This window comes from Sminthopsis crassicaudata, chromosome 2 (assembly GCF_048593235.1).
Source record: "Sminthopsis crassicaudata isolate SCR6 chromosome 2, ASM4859323v1, whole genome shotgun sequence".
Taxonomy (NCBI): domain Eukaryota; kingdom Metazoa; phylum Chordata; class Mammalia; order Dasyuromorphia; family Dasyuridae; genus Sminthopsis; species Sminthopsis crassicaudata.
In genome coordinates, this window is record NC_133618.1 from 161,678,863 (window position 1) to 161,703,559 (window position 24,697).

The window sequence follows — 24,697 nt, forward strand, 5'->3', positions numbered from 1 at the left end:
TAAGTCTTAAATCAAAGCAGCAACTAATATTGATATCAGCCAATATTAGCAATTGACTTATATAGAAAATAAATTTTCTCTTGCAACATTTTCAGTCTTATCCTATTGTTTTGATTAATATCAACATTGTCCAGTTCTAGACAGTGTGTTTTATACATTATTGATGTAGTGAGCATTTGTGAATTACCGCTTTGTTTATAGTGTATTCTAAATTCAGAAGTTGTTATATAGTAGTGTCTATTGGAGCTTGTCTCTTCAGTGTAGAAATATGTAAGATTTATGAAATTCAAATCCAAATTATCAAGAGGATTTTATTTGGGAATAGATGTATGGAAATTCTAAGTATGAGGAGCGTAAAGTCTGAGCAGATGTAATTGAAGTCCAAAGTCTAAAGATAGGGATGGTTCATCTTTAAGCTTAGTTCACAAATCTTGGAGTACAAGAACTTTTAGCACAGGAAAGAGTTAAATTTGGGGTGATGTATCCATGATGGATTTTCAAGGACACAGAGGTGGAGGGCATTTGGGCTATATCCTGAACCTTTTAAGAATGATGCTATAGAAAATAGCTATATCCTTTCACCAAAGATACTTTATCAGAAATAAAAATTGGGATTTATGGCAGCTTTTAGATTTTTTCCCCTCCGTCCATACTGAGGTTTTTATCATAGAGCTGAGCTGAAAGGGATCTTAATAATGAAGTTGTATATTTAACATGTATTGGTCAGTCTGCCATCTGGGTTGGGAGAGGGTGGAAGGAGGATAAAAATTGGAACAAAAAGTTTGGCAATTGTCAATGCTGTAAAATTACCCATGCATATATCTGGTAAATAAAAACTAAAATTAATAAAAATAATAATAATAATGAAGTTGTAACCTGTTATCTAAACAACAACCACTAGGTGGGGCTAGTGCAGTGAGTATCAGACCTGGAGTCAGGAAGACGGTGTTCAAATCTGGCCTCAAACAAGTACTATCTGAATAACTCTGGGCAAATCACTCAACCTTGTTTGCCTCAATTTCCTTATCTGTAAATACATACATATATATATATATATATATATATAAAGCTGCAGAAGGAAATGGCAAGCTGCTCTGATGTTTCTGCCAAGAACACCCCAAATGGGGTCACAAAAAGTCAGACAGGACTGAACAACAACAGCTAAACAAGGGCTTATTTTTAAAACTATAAACAGAATAACAAATTAATTTTCTCATTGACCATTTCTGTTTTCAGACCTTAACAATCTGCTCTTGTCTATGGGTGATCAAGTCTGCTATGCCTAGGTGGATTCGTCTGCATTTTTTGGTCTCAAAAGTAGCTAGCTATAGATTAAAATGAGCGCAAGACATTATCAATTACTTGGATGAAAACTTAGAAAGAAGTAACCCATGTGCTCAAATCAGCATATTAACTTTTTGAGCCAAGTTGAAATACTAAGTGGAAGTCTGTAAGATGAATTTTAACAGATAAATGTTGAGTCTTGTAATTAGGTCCTATATTTAAGGTAAAAAAAAAAAATCAATTCTGCAAATACAAAATAGTGGAAGTATATATAGCTAAGGGATTCTTCCACGTATAGAAAGATCTGAGGAATTTTAGCTGATTCCATATTAATAATTAGCAACAATTGATGTAGTTGTTTAAAAAAATGCTGATGTGATCTTGAGTTGAATTAAATCTCAATTTCAGAAATGTTCAGAGTAGAGTGGGGAAAATTCTAACCTGTATCAGTACTGGCTAATCACATCTAGAATTTTATGTTCATTTCTTGGCTCTGGTTATTAAGAGGTATATTGATTGCTATGTATATATGTATGTGTCATGGATGGAATAAGTGATCTTTCTATCCCCAGAGCTGATGAAGCAAAAGCTGTGTGGCTGTTAGCCGAAGAGGCTATAGTCATAGGAGGGGCATAATGTGAATGCCTAGGGAGATGATGATGGTCCTACTGACTTCTGGCTGGGCCAGAAGAGTGTGTTCAATTGCGGTCCACCCTCTTCAGAAGGACATTAATATGTATAAGCTGGAGACCATTCAGAAGAAAGTGACCCAAGATGATGTAAGGCCTTGAGGTCAGGCTTATGAGAACTGTTTTAAGACTCTGGGGGCATTCAGATGTTCATCCAGGAGAAGTCTTTGTAGGAGGAGTGAGTGACATAGAGAACGTTAAAGCTGTGTTCAACTGTTTGAAAGACTGTCTCATGAAAGGAGTTAGATGTGTTATCTGAGTCTCAGGGAGCAGAATGAAAACCAGTGGGTAGAAATTACAAAGAAGTAAATTTAGGCTTCATGTCAGGAACAGCTTCCTATTAATTAGCACTCTCCCACTATGGAATGGCTGCTTCAGGAAGTAGTGGGATATCCACTGACTAAAAGACTCTCAGCAATGGGTGGGGATCTTGTTGGGTATCTTGTTTAATCATTTGACTCTAGACACTTACTTAGATCCTTTCTGTCCCTGAGATACTGTGATACTATGATTCCTGCAATGGACAGGAATGACCTCTGCCCCTCGCAACTCTTCAAATTCTATCTTCATGCACTAGGGTGGATGTCTTGTCATCGTCCCCCACATGAGCTTCTGATGCTCATAGCCATCTGATGCATCATTATTCAAATTCTGGTTACTTTGGAGATAGGGTGAGGATAATATTGAGAATTGTGTTTCATTTGGGGAAAAAATACTTTTCATTTCTCCAAAGCTTTGAGATTTTCATAGTTTCAGCCTGAAAAATGAGGCTTCAGGCTGTGTAGTATATATTGAAGTCAGGAAGATCTGAGTTCAAATCCTACCTCAGTTACTAACCACATAAGTCACAACCTCTCTCAGCCTTTGTTTTCTCATTTGTAGAAAGGGGCTAATAATAAAATCTACCAAGCAGGGTTGTTGAAAGGGTCAAATGAGATCATAAATGCAAAGTACATTGTAAAACTTAAAACACTTTGTAAGTGTTAGTCATTTTCACTTTTATTATTTATTATTGTCCACTAGGTTGCACTTTGTCAACTGTTATTATTTATTATTAGTATTGTCCACAATGTATTATTTTATTATTTATTATTGTCCACTAGGTTGCACTTTGTGAATGATTAGCTGTTTGGAAACCTTCTTCTAAAGTATCATGGTGTAGTTTGAACATCAGGCCATTCTTATTTGGGTTGCCCCTGATTTGGAAAATGGATTACTGAGAGTAACACTTTGAGAGTAACCACTTTGGAAACAAGAAAATAATGCTCTCTTATCCTTTAGGCTGAAAGAGCGTGAGGTCCAGGTAGCATCCTTGGAAAAGGAAGCCACGGAGTTGAAGGAAGCTGTCGAGCAGCAAAAATTAAGAAACAATGTAAGTATGGGACATGGAGGGTAGGCTCAGGCAGCATGAGGTGAAGAGGCTGCATCAGTGTTCTATGTGTTTGCTCCTGGTCCTTTCAAAAACCATCTTAGAGCAGTCTCCCCCAACTAACAGTCCTCACACCAGCAGCTCTCTTCCCCTTCCCCACCCCAGCCAAGGGGCTTAGCTAGGAGTTAAGTTGGGCAGTAACGCCTAAGGGCTCCATGCCTCCCTAACCTTGTTCACCTCATAATTCCACAAACCATGGCACTGCTGTATTCTTCTCATATTCCCTTTTCCTTTTATGATATTGGAGGTGGAAGGAGAGAGTGAAGAAGAATAGTTAGAATCTCTGGTTCTTTGAATCTTTGGTTGTTAGAATCTCTTTTGTATTTTTTCTTCTTGTTTAGGAATGACTAGGAGTTTCTTATGAATAACTTCTTAATCCCATATTCCAACCTTGGATGAATCCTAGTTAAAGAAACCCTTAGGCCAGAGATAACAGAGCACCTACTAGAACAATTTAGTTTACTCATTAAACATTTATTCATAGTTATAAAGTCTCAATCACAGACATACAAAAAGAAACAAAACTAAACCTCAAGAAACTTTCTTCTTTTAGTAGGGGTAGGGAACTTTTTTTTTCTACCAGAGGCCATTTGGGTATTTATAACATTATTTGGGGGGGGCCATACAAATTATCAACTTACAGAATTTAAGCAGTGGGAAGTTGTGTACCTAGCTTTCAGCTCACCGTCATCACCTGTGGTTGCCTTAGCAAATGATTTCATTGGCCTTATATGGCTTGTAGGCTGGACATCCCCACCTTTGTTATGTAGGAAACATTGTATATGCTAGAATTCTCTTTGTAAACCAGCTTATTTTTAGTTTGTGCATTTAAAAACAATCCTAAGAAAGGGGAAGAGTATGAAGTCCCCAGTATGATTCATCAAACTGCTAGAGGGACCCAACACCTCATAAATATAAATACAAAATGTATTCAAAGTAATTACAAAGTTACTACAGGATGAGGAAATGCTAATAATTGAGGAAGTCAGGAAAATTCTCCTACAAGAGGATTTGAACAGTATTGAAGGGAAATTTGAAGATATGGACACAAGGAGCAAGGAATTCAGTATGGAGAATGTGTTAGGCATGGAGAGCAGGGAGCAGAATCCAGTTTGAATGGAGTATGGAGTTTAAAATCCGTGACTGGTAGTCCATGAGATAAGCTGAGCAATGAAAGGTATTGACAGGAGGGCCCTGAGCATCAATCAAGAAATTTGGAGTTTACTTGATAGGTAGTAGAGAGGCACCAGGACTTGTGATCAGAAGAGACATGTGACCAAAGCCATAAAATAAAGGGGATTACCCTGAAAGTGGGCAGACTTGGGATGGGGAGAGTCAGGAGGAGGCTTTCGGAATCATCAGAAAGAGTGATAGCAGTGAGAAGGCTGGCAGGGGTCTGGAGACAGAGCTCTGCTGTTCTAGGCCACCTGTAACTGTCTGTCTGGCCTGAGCTTTTTGGTACAAGGGTATTTATGACCATGCGTTCTTCTCTAGGAGCTTCATTTATGTATGTGTCTCTTCAGTGAGAATGTGCCCCCAAATGTCCATTCATTGCTAGAATGGCCAGTCATCGGCTCTCTGTTATAACAAAGAGCCTCATCACTTCCTTGTGTTTCTGTCTGTCCTTTCTCACTTCCTTCTTCCTCCCTAACAAAGTGTCAGTTAATGCTAGACTCAAGCTATTTATTTATTGCAAGGGTTCTACACCTTCTTTGTGTCGAAAACTCTCTGACAGTCCAGAAAGGCTATGAACTCTTCAGAAACAAGTTTTAAATGCATAAAATAAAATGTATCTTCTTTCAAAGGAAACCAGTTATATCACAAAATGTTAAAAAGTGTATGGACTACAGGTTATAAATTCTTGACACAGTACAATCCATCAACAGAATATTGTGAAATTCTTCCTCTTACAAGGAGAGATGAGGGAAAACCATGATTGGACATTTGAGAGAGGAGGAAAGAAATCTTTAAGCTATGCTGTCTCATCCATTTGCTCCTTATCCCAATATTATATTGACTATAAAAAAGACCTTCTCTGTCTTGATAGTAGGCTGGGACTGTCCTTATAATGTGTTAAGAGGCACGGTAACCATATGTTTAAGGGCTCCAGCACAAGTTAAAAATTGATGGCCCATAACAATGGGAAATTAGATCCCAGTCTCTTGGATGCCACATTCCATTGCCTGAGCTCATCAGAGGATCTCAACTTGTACTTCCTACATGTCTTGTTTGAGAGTGTTGGGATGGCTGCATTGATCTTGACAATTGTTTCCTCTCTTAGGACCTTCGAGAAAAAAACTGGAGAGCAATGGAAGCTTTAGCTTCTGCTGAAAAAGGATGTGAGGAGAAATTGAGTTCTTTAACCAAAGCAAAGGTTTGATATATTTCATGTTCAATTCTGTCTGCATTAAAAACATCAAAACTAATTGAGGGGGCAGCTAGATGGCATAGTGAATAAAGTACTGGCCTTGAAGTCAGAAGGACATGAGTTCAAATCCTCCCTCAGATACGTAATATCTCCTAGCTATGTGACCCTGGACAAGTCACTTAATCCCAATGGCCTTGCCAAAACAACAAGAATTTTTTTTTTTTAATTTGTGAAATACAGGTTGCCAAGGATTTCTGGCCTAGAGCTTTGGCTTAATTAAGTCTGAGATTCTCAAGGAAGCTGATACATAAAATACTCACTTGGTTGAGTCTTCTGTTCTCTTTTGAATGAGGTGGGGAGAAAAGAGTCTACTCTTAAATTTCATGCCTTCCCTTAAACGTATTAGCTAATATGGAGCTACAGTTAGGTTCACTGATGTGCTATGACAAATGTTTTTCAATAAATTATATTGGCCTATTAAATTACTTCCTTTGCTTACCCAAACATCCAGCAGATACCTTTCTATGGGTTTTTTAATATTTAAAAATAAGATGCAAATGTCTAGTGACACTTGAGAGATAAAAACCAAAACAGAATTATTTCCAACCATATAAACTTGAGTTTTATTATTCATTAGTTGAATCTAATTTACTGACATTTTAAAAATAGCACTTATTGAAATGCTTTTGTTTTTTGTTTTTGTTTTTTGATCTTCCAATCACCATATCAAAGAAACCACTTTCAAAAATGAGAATTGAGCTGTTGGCTTCAAATGCATTGGTCCTCAAGTGTTGTTGTTATCTTTCCATTGTATATGGAGTTGTAGCTGTATATGTTGAGGCAGTAATAGGAGAAAGTAGACCTGAATTCAAATTCAGACTCAGAGTCAGATACTTATTAGTTGTTTGACTTTGGGCAAGTCATTTAACCTCTGATTGCCTCAATTTCTTCATTTGTAAAATAGAGATGATAATAGTACCTACCTCCCAGAGTTGTTGTGATGATAAAATGAAATACTATTTATGAAGTGCTTTATAAACCTTAAAGTATCATAGAAATGCTAGTTGTTATCATTTTTATATTATTTTTCAAGAAAAATCTTCTTGGGCAGAGTATTCAGAATAGGATTTGTTTGCCTTAGAAAGTAAAACAGTGATGCTTATACTTATACTTTCTAAGGCAAACAAATCCTATTCTGAATATAAGTTCTAAATGTAAGATATAATATTTAGAACTAGAAGAGACTTTAGAACTTCATTTTACAGATGAAAAATTGAATGCCATTGATGAAAGGACTTGCCCACAATCATGTGACCAAAAAGTGTCTGAGTTCAGATTTGTCCTCAGAATTTCCTGATCCCAAATTCAGCATTGTATCTACTAATCACCATAGATGCTGCACCATGTGGCCATAAGTCTAGGACTCTGATTAAAATACATAAAACTGGGACAGTTAGATGGCACAGTGAATAGAGCAGTAGTCTGGAAATCAGGAGGACCTGAGTTCAAATCTGGCTTCAGACACTTAATAGTCCTAGTTATATGACTCCGGGCAAGTCACTTAACTCCAATTGCCTCAGCAAAAAAAAGAAAAGAAAGTGTCATTTAAATAGTAACTCTTCTGGGTATATATTGCTAATATTCTTATTAACCCTTTTACAAATTTTAGAATCCCAGGATGTTAGAACTAGAAGGGACTTAGGAGATCATCTGGGCCCAGAAGTATCAGATGATCTGTATCACTTCCATCTGCAGCCCAAACCATTTAAAAGTGTAATTAGGACATATTTAACAAAATATATTTTTTAAAGTACAATACAACATAGATAATGTTAAAATGTAATTTTCTAAGTCAATGTATGCTTGCAAGAATCCATAGATACAGTATAGTGGTCCCTCCTTCTGTTGGATTTTGACACTGCTGATTTTGCCTATCCCCCTAATTATATAGGTGAACAAATGGGGCTAGGGAAGGTGAATTATTCAAGATTGCCTATGGAATTGGGGCAGTCTAGAACCCAGGCTTCTCAGAGGCTTTTTTTTTTTTTGGTGCGGGGGGAGAAGTTTAAAGTGTTTAGTCAGCCTTTGATTATACATTTGCCAATTGTTTGTGTAAAAGTTTTTGTTTTTAATCTCAAGGTAACATATCATCTTATATTTATCTTAGCACTATTGAACATCAACTCTGGTTACTCACTCTTTAGCTAGTATAATGTGTATTCATGAAATAAAAACTAATTTTGATAATAACTTAAGTAAAGCTGTTGAAAGATGTCATAGAGAGTTGAATTGTTCAGTGTTTGGAAGGTCCTCATATCAGTTCTCCCTCCATGATTTTCAGGTTTTTAGTTATGTTTTTATAGGGACATTTTGCTTGTGGAGCAGCATTTAGAACCTCTGAATTTCTCAGAATCTTGTCCTTTTCATTCATGTTGTTCTTTTCACCTTGAGAATTAAGCATATACTCTCTAAGACAAAGTTTGAGCAAAAAATATCCCATAGATGTATACATTATAGTGCTCTTTGAGCAGCTAATTTCTACTTTCACCTCTAAACCTTGCTTTTTCTCTTTCAGGAAGAAATAGAGAAACAGTTCAGCATCTCTCAGAGAAAAACAAAAGAAACTCTTCTCTCCCTCTTCCCTTACATCTCAGTAGTCACCCAACAGGTACAAAGCAGAGGCATTGCAGTGGTGGTTCACAGAGGCTGGACTGGGGTTGGGCAAAACTGGATTCAGGTTCTACCATTTATTTCCCTTCTGACTTTGAGTTTCCTCATCTATAAAATGGGGATAATAATATTTGTAGGATCTCCCACCCCATGGTTCTCAAGGTCCCATGGGAATAATGCATGAGTGATTTGCCAGCTCTAGAATGCTATGTTAGAGCCAACTGTTAGCATGATTAATTATTCTTATTGTCTAAAGTGGAGTTTGATTCCAGTGGTGGCACTCTTGCTCAGCTCAGGATAAATGGGAATCCTCATACTCATTTCTTTAATGGTTTCAGAGTTATGATGAGTGGCTACAGGAATTCAAAGAGAAGAGCACAGAAGCTGGGAAGCAGAAAGCACCGGCTGGAGTGTCTTTGGTAAGAAGGTCCTAGAAATGGAGGCTCTGGGCTTGGCCCTGAATATTATTGTTGCCAGAATAGACTTTGTAGACTTATGGTGCCATTTTTTTTTTTAAACTTGGGGGTTAGAGATAGATTTTGTGTTTTTGTTTGTGACTAACATGCAGCTCTTCCTGGGTTGTTTCAGGATTTAGTCTCTAAGTTAAAAGATGCTGAGGAAGCCCAAAATACTTTACAGTCTGAATGTGACCAGTACCGAACCATCCTCGCAGAAACAGTGAGTTTAATGTCTTCACCTGTTTGTGGATCTGTGATTTTTGTCTTTAGGGGCCCTTCTTCCTCCACTAGTGCATGGTCTATGACTTAAAGGAAATGATCTCTGAGAGGTACTGGGACCTCCATACTCATCATCCTGTGGGCAGTCAGGGGATGAGCCCTGATTGTGGTCTTTAGACTTCACACATAACTGAAGCCTTTCCTAGTTGGAATAACAGGGCCCCCAAGTTCTCCACAGGCACGGGCTTTCAAAACACCAGGTTACCTTCCCACCACAATGAGGGATTAGAATAGGACTTTGGAAAAATATGCATGTATTCCATAGTTAGATGGGAATTATTTATTTCAAAAGTATTTGCATTCTATCTGTAATTCTACACAGGATTTCCCAGGAAGGTGGTTTAAGTTCTAGAATGGGAAAAGGAATGAGGATTCAGAAATAGCACTTTTGCACTTTTGGGGAGGCTTTTGCTCACAAATTCTGACACTACAAGTTCAAGGTCCCAGCTAAGTTTTTGTTGCCATGGGCTAGGCTAATTTCTGGAATGGGAAAAAGAATGAGGGTTCAAAAATAGCACTTCACGGATTTTCTGAAGGGGCAAACATAGAGTTTTCCTTGATGAGAGACAGCATGGCAGAAGGGGAAGATAGCAGGATCCTGGTTCTAAATGTATGAAATGACTAGTCATGTGTGCATCTTATCTTCTCTGGGTTTTTGCTTCTTCATTTTCCAAAATGAGTATGTTGAACTAAATGACCTTTCAGATCTCTTCTGAGTCTAAGTCACGAAAAGAAGAGGCTTAAAGATTTTGCAGAACATTGGCCACGGGGTTGAGGAAAGGAGACTTTGAGGTACCAGACCTCAAGTATGCAGCAGAGGAGGTCTTCAGAAGGATAATTGAATATATGCTGCCAGCCTACTTTTTCATCTTTTGAAACTGTAAAAAGCCATATTCTGGACAAAAATTGGATTTGCATTGTCTGATGTCCCTTCTGCTAGCCCCTCTATGTGTCCTAACCTTTGAGAGGACAAAACAAATCACAACAATTCTTAAGGTTCTAATCACATCATAGAGCCAAAGAATGGCTTACTTAAAAGCAAAATCCTCATACCAAAACAAAAATAAAAAAGGAATTTAGACAATAACTCTTGAGTTTTTTAATAATTCTGTAGCCCTATGATATATGAGCTAAATGGAGAATAGGATGGGGGTAAAAACATTTAAGTGAGGAGAATCTATATAAATGGGAAGTAAGAAATGGGATATTTCACGTAGTAACAGTAATTGAATGACTAAGTTATTTTGAATAATGTGATCATTCAAATCAACCACAAAGGATTTATGAATGAAATGCTATCCACCTCCAGAGGAAGAATTGATATATGGAATTAAGTATATTATGGTTCCACACATATATCTATATTAAAGGTTGGCTTTCTTTAATGTAGGGTCAGGAGGGAGAAAGATAACTCACAACTCAACCAGAAAATTTAAAAAACAAAAACAAAGGGGAACAACAATCATCTTATAGCATTCTCAATGGCTTTATACTTCATTTCTTTCTTTGTATTCCCAGTGGTAAGGTACAAGACGTGGCACATAATAAGTACTTAATAAAAACTTATTGACTGAGTTTGATGGCATTAGGATGACTGGGTGGGCTTTTTGTTTTGTTTTTTTAACCATTACCCCTGTATGATCAATCTCTTAGGAAGGTATGTTGAAAGACCTTCAGAAGAGTGTAGAGGAGGAAGAGCAGGTCTGGAAAGCCAAGCTCACAGTATCAGAAGAAGAACTACAGAAGGTAAATGCTGATGAAGTTGCTTTGACTACTTGACTTATCTCATCTTCCTCCCTTTCTCTTTCCTGCCTTCAGGATAGGAAATTTAGAGAAAGCCACATTAGGACAAGGGGAAATTGGACAGCTGAATTTGGAGTGAGGGTTCCTTATCTCTACCCCAAGAGGAATAAATATTCTGGAGGGGACATTCAAGTTAGAGCAACAGCACTTCATGATGTCTCTTCCTGCATCTCTGATACAGTATTGGTTTTGTTTCATAGTCACAAATCAAAGTGAAACATCTTGAAGAAACCATGGAGAAGTTAAAAGGAGACCTACAGAATACAGCTCAGGTAAGACATTTTTTTGCTTTAGTAAAAGAAAATGTCTTTTAAAAAAGGTCCCAGATCTTTACGTGGAAACTTGGAGAAAGGGAGCTCATGGGTTGATTGCAGGATGTCAGCCATCCTTATACATAGGTTATACAATTAGCTGTCCACCCACCAAGGATTTTTCATTCTTGATTTTGATTTTGATTTTTTTAATGGTGGTTGGGTTTTCTTTAATTACATAAATTTTGCTGTCCTTTCCTATGTTTATCAGTGTCAGAAGGATGCTGACACAGCTTTTGTAAATCTGTTTCCTCTACCCATTGCTGTACTGAAATACCTTCTCAGGTCTCTCACCACCACGTTGGCATGCCAACTGTTTGTCTTTTTTGGGGGAAGGGTATCTTTTTTTCTCTTAAATTTTCTGCAGCATTTGCCATGGTAGACCACGTCTTTCCTCCTTCCCTGTCCATGCCCCTTCTCTCACAGCTTTCATCCTGCCTCACTAATAGCTCCTTCTTTGTCTTTTCTACTGGTTCATCTCTTCTGCTCAGGTTCTGCCTAAGACCCTCTCTTCTTTTCTCTCTATACTCTCCCTTGGTGATCTTATCTACTCCCATGGCTTCAGTTGTCACCTCTATGCAGGTAACCTCCAAATCCGTATCTGCTTCTAATACATCCCCAGAAGGCCGGGCCTGTGTTATCAACAGCCTGCTGACTGTCCCTCCAAATGCCTCACCAGCACCTCCGACACCCCCTCTCTCAAACAGAGCTCACCGTCTCCCTTCCCGTACCTGTTCTCCTCCCATCTCTGTGCATGGCATAGCTTTGTCTCCCAGATTCATGAATATGATCAGTTCCCAAGTCTCCTCTTATCTGGCTCTTCCTCTCCACTTTCCCTCAGGCCTTCATGTCCTCTCACCAGACTGATAGAGCCTCTAGGCCAGGCTCTCTCCAGTCTGTCTTCCCTCCTGCTGCCCAGGTAATTTCCCTGGTGGGTTACTTCAATTCTTCTATGCAATAAGCCCCTCCCCTGACTACTCACATTGCCCCTGCTCTAGGCAGGCCCTCATCATCTCTGACCTGAACTGCTGCTGTGGCCTTCTGAGGGGTTTCCTTGCCTGTGAGATGCTAGAGGCTCCCTGTCACCTCCAGGTCCCTGTCTGTCCTTATTATTTGGGGTTCCCCCTTGTGCATTCTGGGGAGCAGCCAGATTGCCTTCAGGTGGCATTCTGGGCCCTTCCACAATTGGGCTCACTGTTTATCCGGTCTTCTCTCATATGACTCATCTTCTCATATTCTACTTCTCAACCCATTCTCATCCTGCCCTTTCCTGTCTTTGTGCTGCTGTTCATGTGTTCCCCAAATCCTGAACTAGACTCCTTCCTACCCACTCCCAGCCCATTTCTGGTTCCTAAAGTCCCGGCTTCTTTGAAGGGCTCACTCAGATACCACCTTTGCTATCTGAAGCCTTCCTTAACACCCCCACCTGCCACCCTAGGTGTAAGTGATTTCTCACTTTGTCAGACCACTTCTCTTGAATCTCTCCTTTGTATTTATCTTACCTTTCTTTGTTATAGTAATTATTGGGGTACCTTCATATCCTTCTTTGAATTATAAACTCCTTGAAAGCAGGACCTGTGTCTTAGCCAATTTTATACCCCAGCAATTAGCAGTGCAGTTGAAGGCATATATATGTTTACTGGATTTGTTGAATTGAATCAAATAACTGAGGAGAGCTTCAAGAAACTGAAGAATCATGGTGCTGGTGATACTTTCTTTTACACCTGGCCTAATTTCTCCTAAGACAAAAGCAGGATTTTTTGTTTGTTTATTTGCTTTTATTTGTTTTTTTAATTTCCCACTCCTAAATTCATTAGTGCTCAGTCTATGGTGGTTGTCCTTAAAGTTCAGCAATTCCTATTCAATTAATGCTCGTGTTATTTAATGCCACTGTGACTTCAGGGCTATTGTCTCATTTGTGTGATGATGTGTATTTGTGTCAAGGTCAAAGAACATGCAGCTCTCTTAGAAGCACGGCTGGAAGAGCACATGTCGACATCCACTGCAGAATGTCAGAAATACGCAAAAGAGGTGGAGTTGGTAAGTAGGTGGTAACCTCAGCAGCCCCTGGTTCTGCACTGTCCCTTCTCTCCCTAGTCCCCCCCATGAAAGCGTCAGCATGGGGCTAGATGGGAGGCTTGCTCACAAGTTCTGACACTGCAAGTTCAAGGTCCCAGCTAAGTTTTTGTCACCATGGGCTAGGCTGATTTTCTTTTCAAGGACAGCTTGGCCATCTGGGACAGTGAGGAAATAGTTGGTTATCTCTTTATTTTTAAAAATCTAACCGTAGTCCCTTTGTTTGAAACTCCCCTAAGCTGAGGATCTCTCTTTTCTAGAGACTAGGAAAGAATCAGAATGGTTCTGTTTGGGGGATGAGCCTGTTGATTGTACAGTACCTAAGCTGTGCCTTAGTTTGGGACCCTTGGCTGCCCCATTGTATACTTCACATGCCACTGGATGATTGATCATCTCTGAAGGAGGGAAAGACCCCCAAAAGTACTGATGGATGACTGATTTAAGCCTAGCTTTACCATCGCAGAAAAAGAAAACTCGTAATTTTTGATTGGGCTCTAGTCATATATGGGAGCTGCCTTATAAACTTTCCCCAAAGATTTTGGAAAGTTTCTCTTCTGTCTCTTAAAAGTGAGACTTTGGATTCAGAGAACCTAGTAAACTCATTTCCTTTGAGTTATTTCTATTAACACCTTGTCTTTCTGTTTGGTATTTAGATAATGTGGCTATTGACTCATAGTTCGATGTTGTGTTTTGTTTTTCTCTTTCTTCTGCTCCCACTAACACTTTTTTCTCTTTCTTATCTTATAAACAAAGTTGAGGGACCTTTTAACAGAAGCCCGAGAGCAGATGGATGCAACTAACAGTGAAGCACAGAAGCAGAGCAAGGAACTTGCGCTGGTAACTAAGCTTTGGTTGTAATATATGGGGAGAGAGTGTTGTGAAAGAAGTGTATGTGCATGTGTGTTGAGATTGCATTTTAAAATATTAACTTGGGGCAGTGAGGTGGCTCAGTGGACAGAGCACCAGCCCTAAAGTCAGGAGGACCTGAGTTCAAATCTGGTCTCAGACACATATTTCCTAGCTATGCAACTCTGGGTGAGTCACTTAACCCCAGTTACCTTTTTTTTTTTTTTAACTTAAATGTCACGCAGTTGATTTAGGAGACCAGAATTGAGCTTTAATGTATAGATGCAATTGATGCAATTTTTTTCAGTGGTGGTGCGAGACTTTTTCATTTGAGGGTCTGGGCTCTTCTTCTAAGTCCTTGCCCATAAATCATTTACTCCATGATTTCTTAAACTTTTTCCACTCATAACCCCCTTACATCTGAGAAATATCTCTCTCTCTCTCTCTCTCTCTCTCTCTCTCTCTCTCTTTCTTTTTTTTTTTTTTGAGGCTGGGGTTAAGTGACTTGCCCAGGGTCACACAGCTAGGAAGTGTTAAGTGTCTGAGACCAGATTTGAACTCAGGTCCTCCTGAATTCAGGGCTGGTGCTCTATCCACTGCGCCACCTAGCTGCCTCCTGAAATTTTTTTTTTTCTCAATACTATTTTTATTTTGCTAACAACACTGTACAAAGCAACAAGATTATGTGATGATCAATTCTGATAGATGTGGCTCTTTTCAAAAGTGAGGTGATTCAGGCCAGTTCCAATAGACTTGTGATCGAAAATGCCATCTGCACCCAGAAAAAGGACTGTGGGGACTGAATGTGGATCACAACATAGTAGTTTCACCTTTTTTGTTATTGTTTGCTTGTTGTGTTTTGTTTTGTTTTTTTTCCCCTCATTTTTTTTTCCTTTTTGATGTGATTTTTCTTGTTGTAACATGATAAATGTGGAAACGGACATGGTAGAATTGCACATGTTTAACCTATATTGGATTACTTGCTGTCTAGGAGAGAAAACGTGGGGAAAGGAAGACAAAAAAAATTTGAGACACAAGTTTTTAGAAGAGTGAATGTTGAAAACTTTGCACATATTTTGAAAAAGCTATTATTTTTAAATAGCATTTTATTTTTCTGATTATACGTAAAGATAATTTTCAACATTCCTTTTTGTAAGATTTTGAGTTGGATATTTTTTTCCTTCCCTCCTTTATCTCCCTGCTCCCCAAGACAGCAAGCAATCTGATATAGATTACATATGTACAGTCATTTTAAACATATTTTCATATCTGTCATGTTGTTTGTTCAAGAAATATCAAAATTCGAAGGGAAAACCATGAGAAAGAAAAAACAAATTTTTTAGATGACAATACCATGCTTCAACCTACATTCAGTCTCCATAGTTTTCTCTCTGGATATGGATGGCATTTTCCATCCTAATTGGAATTGTACTATATTGCTGAGAAGAGCTGATTCTATCATGGTTGATCATTACATAATCTTGTTAACTGTATACAATATTCTCTTGGTTGTGTTCAATGCACACATCGTCCGCTCATGTACATATTTCTAAGTTTTTCTGAAATCAGTCTTCTCATCATTTCTAATAGAACAATAATCCATTATGTTCATATATCATAGCTTCAGCCATTTTCCAATTGATGGGCATTCACTCAATTTCCAATTCCTTGTCACCACAAAAAACAAAAAAAAAAAAACAAAAAACTACAAACAATAGTGTGTTCTTGCACATGTGGGTCCTTTTTCCTCTTTTATAATCTCTTTGGGTATAGACCCAGCAGTGGCACTGTCAGATCAAATGGTAGTCTTTTGTTGCCGGAGAAATTTTTACATAATTCTGGATATATGGGTATATAAAAAGGTATATAGATCAAACATTTATTGATAATAAATTACAATTTTGAGACCTTCCCTCCCCCATGTTCAGTTACAAGATTTCACATGAGTTCATATGCCACAGTTTAAGAAGCCTTTCTCGTTACGTGAACTCAGATTTCTCACATTCTCCTATATGGAAACATCAGTACTCTAAAACTATATGGATTAAAGAAAAATTGTGTTTCAGGCATCCCCTTGGGAGTGAAGTGGTGAATCTCTCTTTTCTGGGACCAACTCAACTTACTGGGCTTTGATATCCCATGATGGACCTAATAGGGTTTAACTTGTTTAAAGAGCAATGATTATCAAGATTTCATTGGATGGCCCATTTGGGATAATGGAAAAAATACTAGGATGAATATTAGGAGACAGTGCCACTAATTCCCATTCTAAGCCACCATAGCCTCTATTTCATCATCTGCAAAATGAGAAGACTGAACCTTATCCCTGAGGGCTCCTCCCATGTGAAAATGTTATAATTCTAAGTATATTTTTTTATAAAATTGGTCTAAATCTTTTTTTAAAAATATATCAGAGGCAGTAGTCTTGAATTTTACATGCAACACTGAGCTTTAGATTGAGTGGAATCTAGATTCATTTATAATCTTAAATTATCCAGTTTGTTTTTCCCAAGAAATCTTCCAGGCAGTGTTTAGGTTTGATTGCATCAGACACTTAATGATAATGACCTTTTTATCACATCTATTCCATTTTGAAGATTCTTTATTTAATCCAAATTGGCAGGAATTTGCGTTATTGTCTTTGTGTCAGATTTTGGGGAGAGAGAGTTTGAATTTAAATTTGAAATTGAAAAATTTTAAATGTAAAAATCCTTTTTTGAGGAAAGGATTCTAGAATCATTCTATTGTGCAAATTGTGCTGAATAGGTTGTGGATAGACCAGGCCTTAAAATGTTCTTGGGTCTTGGAATCAGTCTATGAATAATGGAAATATTCATGATGTCCCTGAACTAAACTCTGGTCTTTCCTAACCACCATCCAGAATTAGGATAGTTCCTATCCTCTCCTCTATTAAACATCAAGGAAAAATATCTTTTGGTCTACAAAACTCATATTTTTGGAAAAGGTTCCCTATTCTGTGCTCACAAAGGCAGCACAAAACATGTGCTTTAATTTTGAATGTGTTGGAAAGGTTTGTTGGTTTTACTTTTAGAAAGAAATGTCGTTCCTCTATATCAGCATGTTTTAAAATATCAAATCAGTTAACCCTGAATTCTATACTTTGCCATTTTCAGTGAGTATAGTCAACTTAGGGAGGATAAAGGGCAATTGTTTCCCCAGCCCCTTATCCAGTTAAGTAATTTTTATACCCTAGATTATCCTACCTAAATGGTGGTGCTCTCACTTATTTATGCATTTATTTATTTATTCATTTACTCATTCATTTATTCACTTATTTTTTAAGAGTTCTACCTTAGATCTCCATGTGCCATGCTTACCAACCTAAGGCCTGTCCTGCTGGCTTCATTAGACAGTCAAGGGAAGCATGTACTTGTAGCAACTGTGTATATGAATGTGTGTGCAAGTGTGGGGTATACCTGAGCAAAACTCGCCCATCCCTATTTCAGGTCAGGAAGCAGTTGAGCGAAATGAAGAACCATGTACAGGATGGTGAAGTTGTTGGGTCGCAGGCTGACCTAACTGAGCAGGAACCTCTCGAGGTTAGGGCGGTGAGACTGATCCCCTGACCACCCCCCCCACAACCCTGTTATGCTCATCTTCTTCCTTCTCACCCACTTTCCCCCTTTCTCCCTGGCTCCCGAGTATGCAATGGCATTCCATTTGCTAGTGATAACTGCATGAACTCCATGTGTTGTGTCTTAGCCATGTGCTGGGCTGTTCCTCTGGATATGTTTTTAACATGGGTTGGATGAGGTCAAGGTGGGGTGGTGGGAAACTCCCAGAATCTTGTAACTTTTCTAGGTGATGTGCTTATTTTTAAATCATACTGTTTTGCCTAAATACACAAAACATTATAGTTTGTTTAGTTTTGCTGTTGGGAAATGAGGAAAAAAAGGAAAACAGTCTCAGTGAGTGGAGCTGGGGAAGGGGAACCTCACATGGTGATGAGTAGAAGCATAGTCTTTGTGAGGGGTCACTAGTGCAATGGAAAGGACACTCCACTGGCTTTCCTGCAAGCCACCTGACTTCCTGGAATTTAGTGTCCTTAAAATGGAGATAATAGTACTTGGGCTATCTGCTTCATAGGACAGTCTCAAGACAAGTACTCAATACAAGTATAAAAATGCTATGTAGATGAGCTCTTGTTACGAATTAGAGTTAATGGGGTATAAAGCAATTGGAATATAGCTGAGGGCTTTTGTTCCAAGAATATTACTAAGTAAGATGATGGTGCGTGGTGGTAAAGAGGAGCTCTTTGCCTCTTACTCTCTTTAATTCTCTCTTTGTCTCTGTTGAATTCTTGTCATATAATTTATATAAGGGGGAATGGTTTTTCTAACCCTTTAGCTCTGAAGTCCCTGCTAATAAATTTTTGTCAGAGAATCCTAAATGGGAGCAGTACATTAATAAATATTTGTTAAGTACCTATTGTGTTCCAGACACTGTGCTAAGTGCTTAAGGGTATTATTATAAGGGCATTTCTAGCCTCAAAGATCTTACAATTTAACAGGCTGTTTAAAAAAAAAAAAAAAAAAAAAAAAAAGCTTCCCCTTGTTCTTAGCTAACCTTTACCTAGAACTGCTCTAGATACCAAAAGAGACATAAATTAGAGTGATAGCTATCTGCCCTGGCATTCCCCAGCTTTTATTCATACAGAGTTGACAAAGGTTATGTAATCAGCTCTTACCTTCCCCTACTACCCCAAAGTGTTTCCAGAAGCCCACAATTGTACTTCTGGATTTCCTCCTCCCTTCCCATCTCTCACTCTTTTTAAGCTCCCAGCCTTTGGGTTCAGTCCTGACTGATGGTAAATCTCTTCCTCAGACTGGTGAAGGGGGAATCACCCAGCTGCCTGACTTAATTAAGCCTGTAGTTTCCTAGAGAAGTATGGGAAGCCTGTGGAAATACTGACCTGAAGTTAAAAAATCCTTCCCTCATGGAGGAGAGGGAAGATTAGATCTAAATGAAGGGCAGGGTCTAGAGTTCATGTCTTAGTATGACTTCATTGTCTTCTGACAGATTCTAATTGCATGTGTGTTTGTATGTAGTTGAAAACACAGCTAGAGCAGACAGAAGTCCTCCTAGAGAAGGAACAGATCCAGCGGCAGAAGCTTACAGTGGAGTTTGAAGAGGTAAGCTCTTTAACCTGGGATATGTGTATCTGAAAGGGATTGGATGGGTGAGCAATAAGAAATTATAGTCGCCTCAGATGTCATAGCTCTATCTCCTTTTCCAACTTTGATAAGACACCTTTCACCCTGGGAAGAATGGAAAAAACTGGGTGATATTTTATAATGTTAATGAGCATTTTGATGTACTTGATAGCTTAGGGAAGAGATCTGTGGGTGAGGTTGGTGAGCAAGGCAGAAGTTATCATTACCTATAGCCAGGTGGTCAGACCTGACCCTGCTGAGAGTCGGGTATGGAGAGAGGCAAGGTGAACTAGAATTCTTGCTGACCTCTTGAGGGACGTGGGATCGAATCAGGGCCTTCCCTGACCCACAGTACGGAAGCAGTGCTGTGCTGCTAAGCCCACAGGATTCAGGGATGTAGCCCTGTAAGTATTGCAGGGAGCTGGGATAACATGAGGGAGCCTACTCTGCTGACAGCTACCTCCAAGTAAGAACATTTTCCTTTGTGATTCTACATAAAAGATTATTCTGAGAAACATTCCACAGCCTTCACCAGATGGCCAGAGGGATTCATGACCCTGCAAAAGTGAAGAAGCCCAGGTCCAAGTGGTTTTATGGATTCCTGTGGCTGTTGGCTCTCCTTTTTGTGATAAGCCTTTCTGATTCTGGAGCAACGGGCTCATAATGTACCCCACACTGAAATGGAAACCCTCCTGGCTTAAGTAGGACCTGCTGAATCGTGGCTTTGAGATCACAGGGGCCTGTCTATGCCAGGAGGACCCAGCAGAGTTGAAGTTGGGTCAAGTGACCTGCATGTGAATTTTAAACCATAACAGCCTAACAAGTTGCTGTTCCATGAAATTTGTAGTAGCTTTTTCTCCCCCTTATTTGTCCTCTCCTTTACCTCTTTGGCCATCTCCCCACCCCCCATCATTGTTTTAAATGCCAGGCTGAAGGATTAGAATCTCTACACTTGGAGCTAATGCTCACAGGATCCCTGCAAAACAAACCCAACATGTCTGGGGAAGGAAGGAAGGATGTTTGTTTGACTTGAGGGCCCTCTTGGTTTCCCTGGCTCCTTTTGAGACAATTTATGTCCCATCCTCTTTATGAGGTCTTTCCTGGTCCTTGCCAGCTGTCAGGGCCTCTTTTTCTTTTGGATGCCTTCATTTATTCTGTGTATATCTAGTATGTCTCTTGGTGTTTACACATTGTTTCCTCCATTGCAGTGTTCACTTTGTTCACTTCTTATCTTTTTTTTCTCTTTTCTTTTTTTTTTTTTTTTTTGAGGCTGGGGTTAAGTGACTTGCCCAGGGTCACACAGCTAGGAAATGTTAAGTGTATGAGACCAGATTTGAACTCAGGTCCTCCTGAATTCAGGGCTGGTGCTCTATCCACTGCACCACCTAGCTGCCCCCACAGTGTTCACTTCTTAATGCTTTTCACCCAATAGATGAATATTACAGGTGAGGGAGGGTAATTATGCATACTGCTTAGTGCATTCTCCTTTTCAAGTCTGAAACACTGAAATACCCTGTTAATAGGAACTCAGTCACTACCTTGTTTCATCTGGTGCTCCATAAATACTCAGTTATGGGCAACAAGGCTCGATTTGGAGTTCTACCTCTGCCATTTATTGGGCAGCGGTGACCTTCACTGTCAAGTTTCCTTGTCTCTAAAATGAGGATAAAAGTATTTTTAATGTCTGCCTGCCCAGGTTGTTGCAAAGAAAGCCCTTGGTCAGTGCTCCATAAATCTGAATTGTCCTCATTGTCATAATGACTAGATAATGATTGATTGTCGGCATCAGAATTTGATGGTTATGCTCTTAAGCCTGTCTTGCATTTCTTGTTATTTCTGATTTTGACTATTTGGGTGCTCTAGCTAGAGTGTTTAACCCGGTCCTATCTTCTGATTTCCTGAAACTCTCTTTAAACAAGGCCCAGAATTCAGTGTGTAATTTACAAGCAGAATTGGAGAAGCTTCGAGCATCCACCATGGCGTCTTCAGAAACAGAGGAGGCTGTTCAGCTGAAGGTAAATGTCTTAACTCACCCTTCAAGCCAACTCTGCCAGAAGGCCACAGTGCCGGGAAGGGGCTGGCTGCGAGGAGCTCTTGGTAAATCCCTGGGATATCAGTCCACACAGACATGCTTTGGAGAATTAGGGAAGAGTAGAGAATTCATTGGTACCACTATGGAATTTCCCTACAACTTATCTGCTGTGCCATTTATATTTCTTTCACCTCCCCCAGTTATTCCTTTCAGTACCCAGATCCCTTTGCAGAGGAGCAGGGAAAGTCAGAAGCACCAATTTTTATCTTTTTCCTTTAACTCTTTGCTCTAAGGGAGCAACATTAAGGAATGTCTAAGGCATTTTTTTTTATAATTTTTTAAAAAGGTACAAGTTACGAGAACTCTGAGGTTTATATATTGATGTCCATATTTTTGTTTCTATCACAAGTTAATGCTTTATGATAGGAATGGGCATGTTTAACATATATGGGATTACTTGCCATCTAGGGGAGGGGGTGGGAAGAAGGGGGAAAAATTGAAATACAAAGTTTTGCAAAGGTTAATGTTGAAAATTTATCCATGCATATGTTTTGAAAATTAAAAGGCTTTAATTAAAAAAAAAAAAAAATTCCATCCTCAAAAAAAAAAAAAAAAAGATAGGAATGGGCATAAGATTGGACCTGGATTATAGTTGGGTCTGGAGAAATTCTCCCTATTTGTGGAGCTTGGCACATTCTGGCACACACTGCAATTTATAGTCTCAGAGCAGAAATTATGAATATGGGACCTGTGAACTTTAAAAAGTTTTTAATTTGATAAGTAGATTTCACTATAATTAGTTTCCTTTGTAATACTAACAATTTTGTTTATTTTCACAATTTTCAAAATTGAATTTTAATGTTATTAATTTCCTTTGTAATTCTGTCTTTTGTTTTATATATTTATAACATCATTCTGATATGGAGTCTATAGGCCTATGACTCAGAAACATTGATGACATTGTGTTGAGAAGGGGTCCTGAAGCTTCACTAGGCTGACAAAAGGATCTTTACATTAACCTTTTTGGAGAGTAGAGGGCTGCCAAAGAGCTCAAGATTGGGGGTGGAGGGGGTGGTGGTCACGTGGCCATTGTGTGTCAGAAGCAGGAATTGCAGGCCCTTGTCCTCTTCTAGGTTACATGGGATATTTAATAAAATCTGGTATCAGCTCCCTCACTGGCATCTCATTAGAAGTAACTTTTCTTGTCTGTCTATTGGGGACAGTGTGTGTCTGTGCTTTCTTTCCGGTAAGGCCATCCTGGGCCAGTGATCTGGGGTTGGTTGTAGAGGGGTCCCTCCCCCCCTTTCCCCCAGGCTCAAAACTCCTTAGTTCAAATTATGTGCAGTCTTTACTGAAAATGTGGTACAAGACTGTGTTCCCTGGTGCCAGGCATTCAAAAAACTAGAGACAACCTGAACAGTCCCTTGTATTGGTGATCCACAGGAAAGACTGGAAAAAGAAAAGAGGTTAACAAAGAGCTTAGGTCAAGCTGCTACCAAGCTCCAAGGGCTTTTGAAGATGACCCAGGAGCAGTTAACCCAGGAGAAGGAAATGGTAAAGAAGCTACAAGAGAAGCTGGAGAAAACGGTATGGGACCTTCCCATTTTCCTCCGTTTATTAAGCACCCCCTACTTCAAGAGTTATCTCTTAGAACCCCTTGCGGGTGGGGCTTTATGACTCTCCCTGTTCTGCAGTGGGGGAGGCCGAGGTAAACAGGAGTTAAGCGACCCACTCTTTACTACTACTAATGATGATGGATACTATGTGCCGAGCATAGTGCTTAGCACTTCATAATTATTATAATTATTACCAGTTGAGCCTCATAGCAACCCTGGGAGAGAAGTGCTATTATCATTCCCATTTTACAGATGAGAAAACTGGAGCAAATAGGGGCTCAGGGACTTGGGTAGCATCACACACCTATTAAATGTTTGAGGCCAGATTTGAATCCAGGCCTGGTGTTCTATTCACTGCATCAGCAGCCAGCTCGAAAACCTAACCTGATTCTTTCTCCGCTAACGGGGGATTCTGCACAATGTCATTGTCAGCATGTTTCCTGTGGAAAGGGTTAAGATAGGAACTGCTAAAGAGGGGGAGGCACAAGCACTTGAGGGCCCCTTCTTTTCTCTTTAGTCATGGCTGGCCACCAGCAAGCTTTTAGCCTACTCACTCCCAACTGATGAGATTTTTGGGTAGTCTGTAATCCTTCCCCCTGCAGAGTCAGGGTTTGGGAGTGGGATCATGCTATCTTTGGGCGCCTAGAGAGTGGTGGAAGGCAGGGGGATCCATGTGTCTTGGGTGCAGCTGTGGGGCCACGTCTCCCACCGAGCCTGCTGACTGATGCAGCCCTGCTGTGGCTCCCCACCTTGTCTAACTGTGCTCTCTTCCACAGGAGGATGTCGGCAGTGTGAAGGAAGGGACCTCCGTCTGAAGCACCTCTGGACTAAAAGTTCCTTATTCAACTTTACCAAAATGCCTTACACATTCCTTAAAAACAAACCAACCTGAAAAAAATATACATGTTCCACATCCTGTAGCTATGAGACAGAAGCCATTAGTGAACCAGAACCTTTTAGATTCACACAAAACATACTACAGGCACCACCTTTGTAAGGAATCTTTGTAATGTTTTCTAAAATGGTGTTCCCTGGGTCAAGCCCCGGACTGTCAGGAATCGGACTCCAAAGCCTTTATTAACTCTTCTGTGTGAGCAGAACCCATGAATGTGTGAAACCAGGGGAGGGGGTGGGGGGGAGGGGAGGGAAAACGTCTATGTATCTGTACGTCAATCAGTGCAATTGTTTTTTTGTTCGGGGTTGGGGTGGGAGTGACTGTTTCTGCAGAGTCATTGAGAATGGGGAGAAAGAGCCAGCTTGAGAGGGAAGTGTCAAGAAAGTGGGCCATGCAATTGCCAACAAGATCTGATTGTGAATTTCTGGATGATACTGCTATTAAAACCAATGTTGTAGCCATTGGGGGTGTCTCTGGTCTTCTTTCCCACTGGGGTTGGCTTTTCTAGGCTGGGGTCCCCAGGTTCCCATGAACTCCGAGGGCAGAAGTGAAGGTTGGGACAAGAAGGGCTCAGTTCAAGTAGCAGGATTGAAATGTTCATTTTCTTCCTCAAACTAACATTCATGTAGGACCCATCATAGGGCACAGAGGCAGCAGAAGGAATAGAAAGCATCTTGCCTACCCATTTTCCTGTCTTCCCTGTTCTTTCCCCAAGATTTAACAATTAGCAGGCCAAATGCAGGAAAAATCTGATGAGATGCTTTTTT

The 24,697-nt window shown here is 39.6% G+C and overlaps 1 protein-coding gene across 3 annotated transcripts in view; it reads left to right on the top strand.

Annotated features, from left to right (window-relative positions):
* The window catches only part of RRBP1 (ribosome binding protein 1), a 126,056-nt gene extending 101,664 nt beyond the window's left edge, over positions 1-24,392 (top strand). Inside the window, exons 11-24 of one of the 3 annotated variants that reach the window (XM_074287806.1) lie at positions 3,255-3,345; positions 5,684-5,776; positions 8,346-8,438; positions 8,779-8,859; positions 9,029-9,118; positions 10,831-10,923; positions 11,181-11,252; positions 13,236-13,331; positions 14,121-14,204; positions 17,681-17,782; positions 19,283-19,366; positions 21,307-21,402; positions 22,863-23,006; positions 23,812-24,392. In XM_074287806.1, the coding sequence (XP_074143907.1) occupies positions 3,255-3,345; positions 5,684-5,776; positions 8,346-8,438; positions 8,779-8,859; positions 9,029-9,118; positions 10,831-10,923; positions 11,181-11,252; positions 13,236-13,331; positions 14,121-14,204; positions 17,681-17,782; positions 19,283-19,366; positions 21,307-21,402; positions 22,863-23,006; positions 23,812-23,850 (1,258 nt within the window). In that variant the 3' untranslated portion in view covers positions 23,851-24,392. The remainder of the gene's footprint in view (positions 1-3,254; positions 3,346-5,683; positions 5,777-8,345; positions 8,439-8,778; positions 8,860-9,028; positions 9,119-10,830; positions 10,924-11,180; positions 11,253-13,235; positions 13,332-14,120; positions 14,205-17,680; positions 17,783-19,282; positions 19,367-21,306; positions 21,403-22,862; positions 23,007-23,811) is intronic. The other 2 variants (XM_074287807.1, XM_074287808.1) reach the window with 2 other exon arrangements.
* Positions 24,393-24,697: the final 305 nt, after the last annotated feature.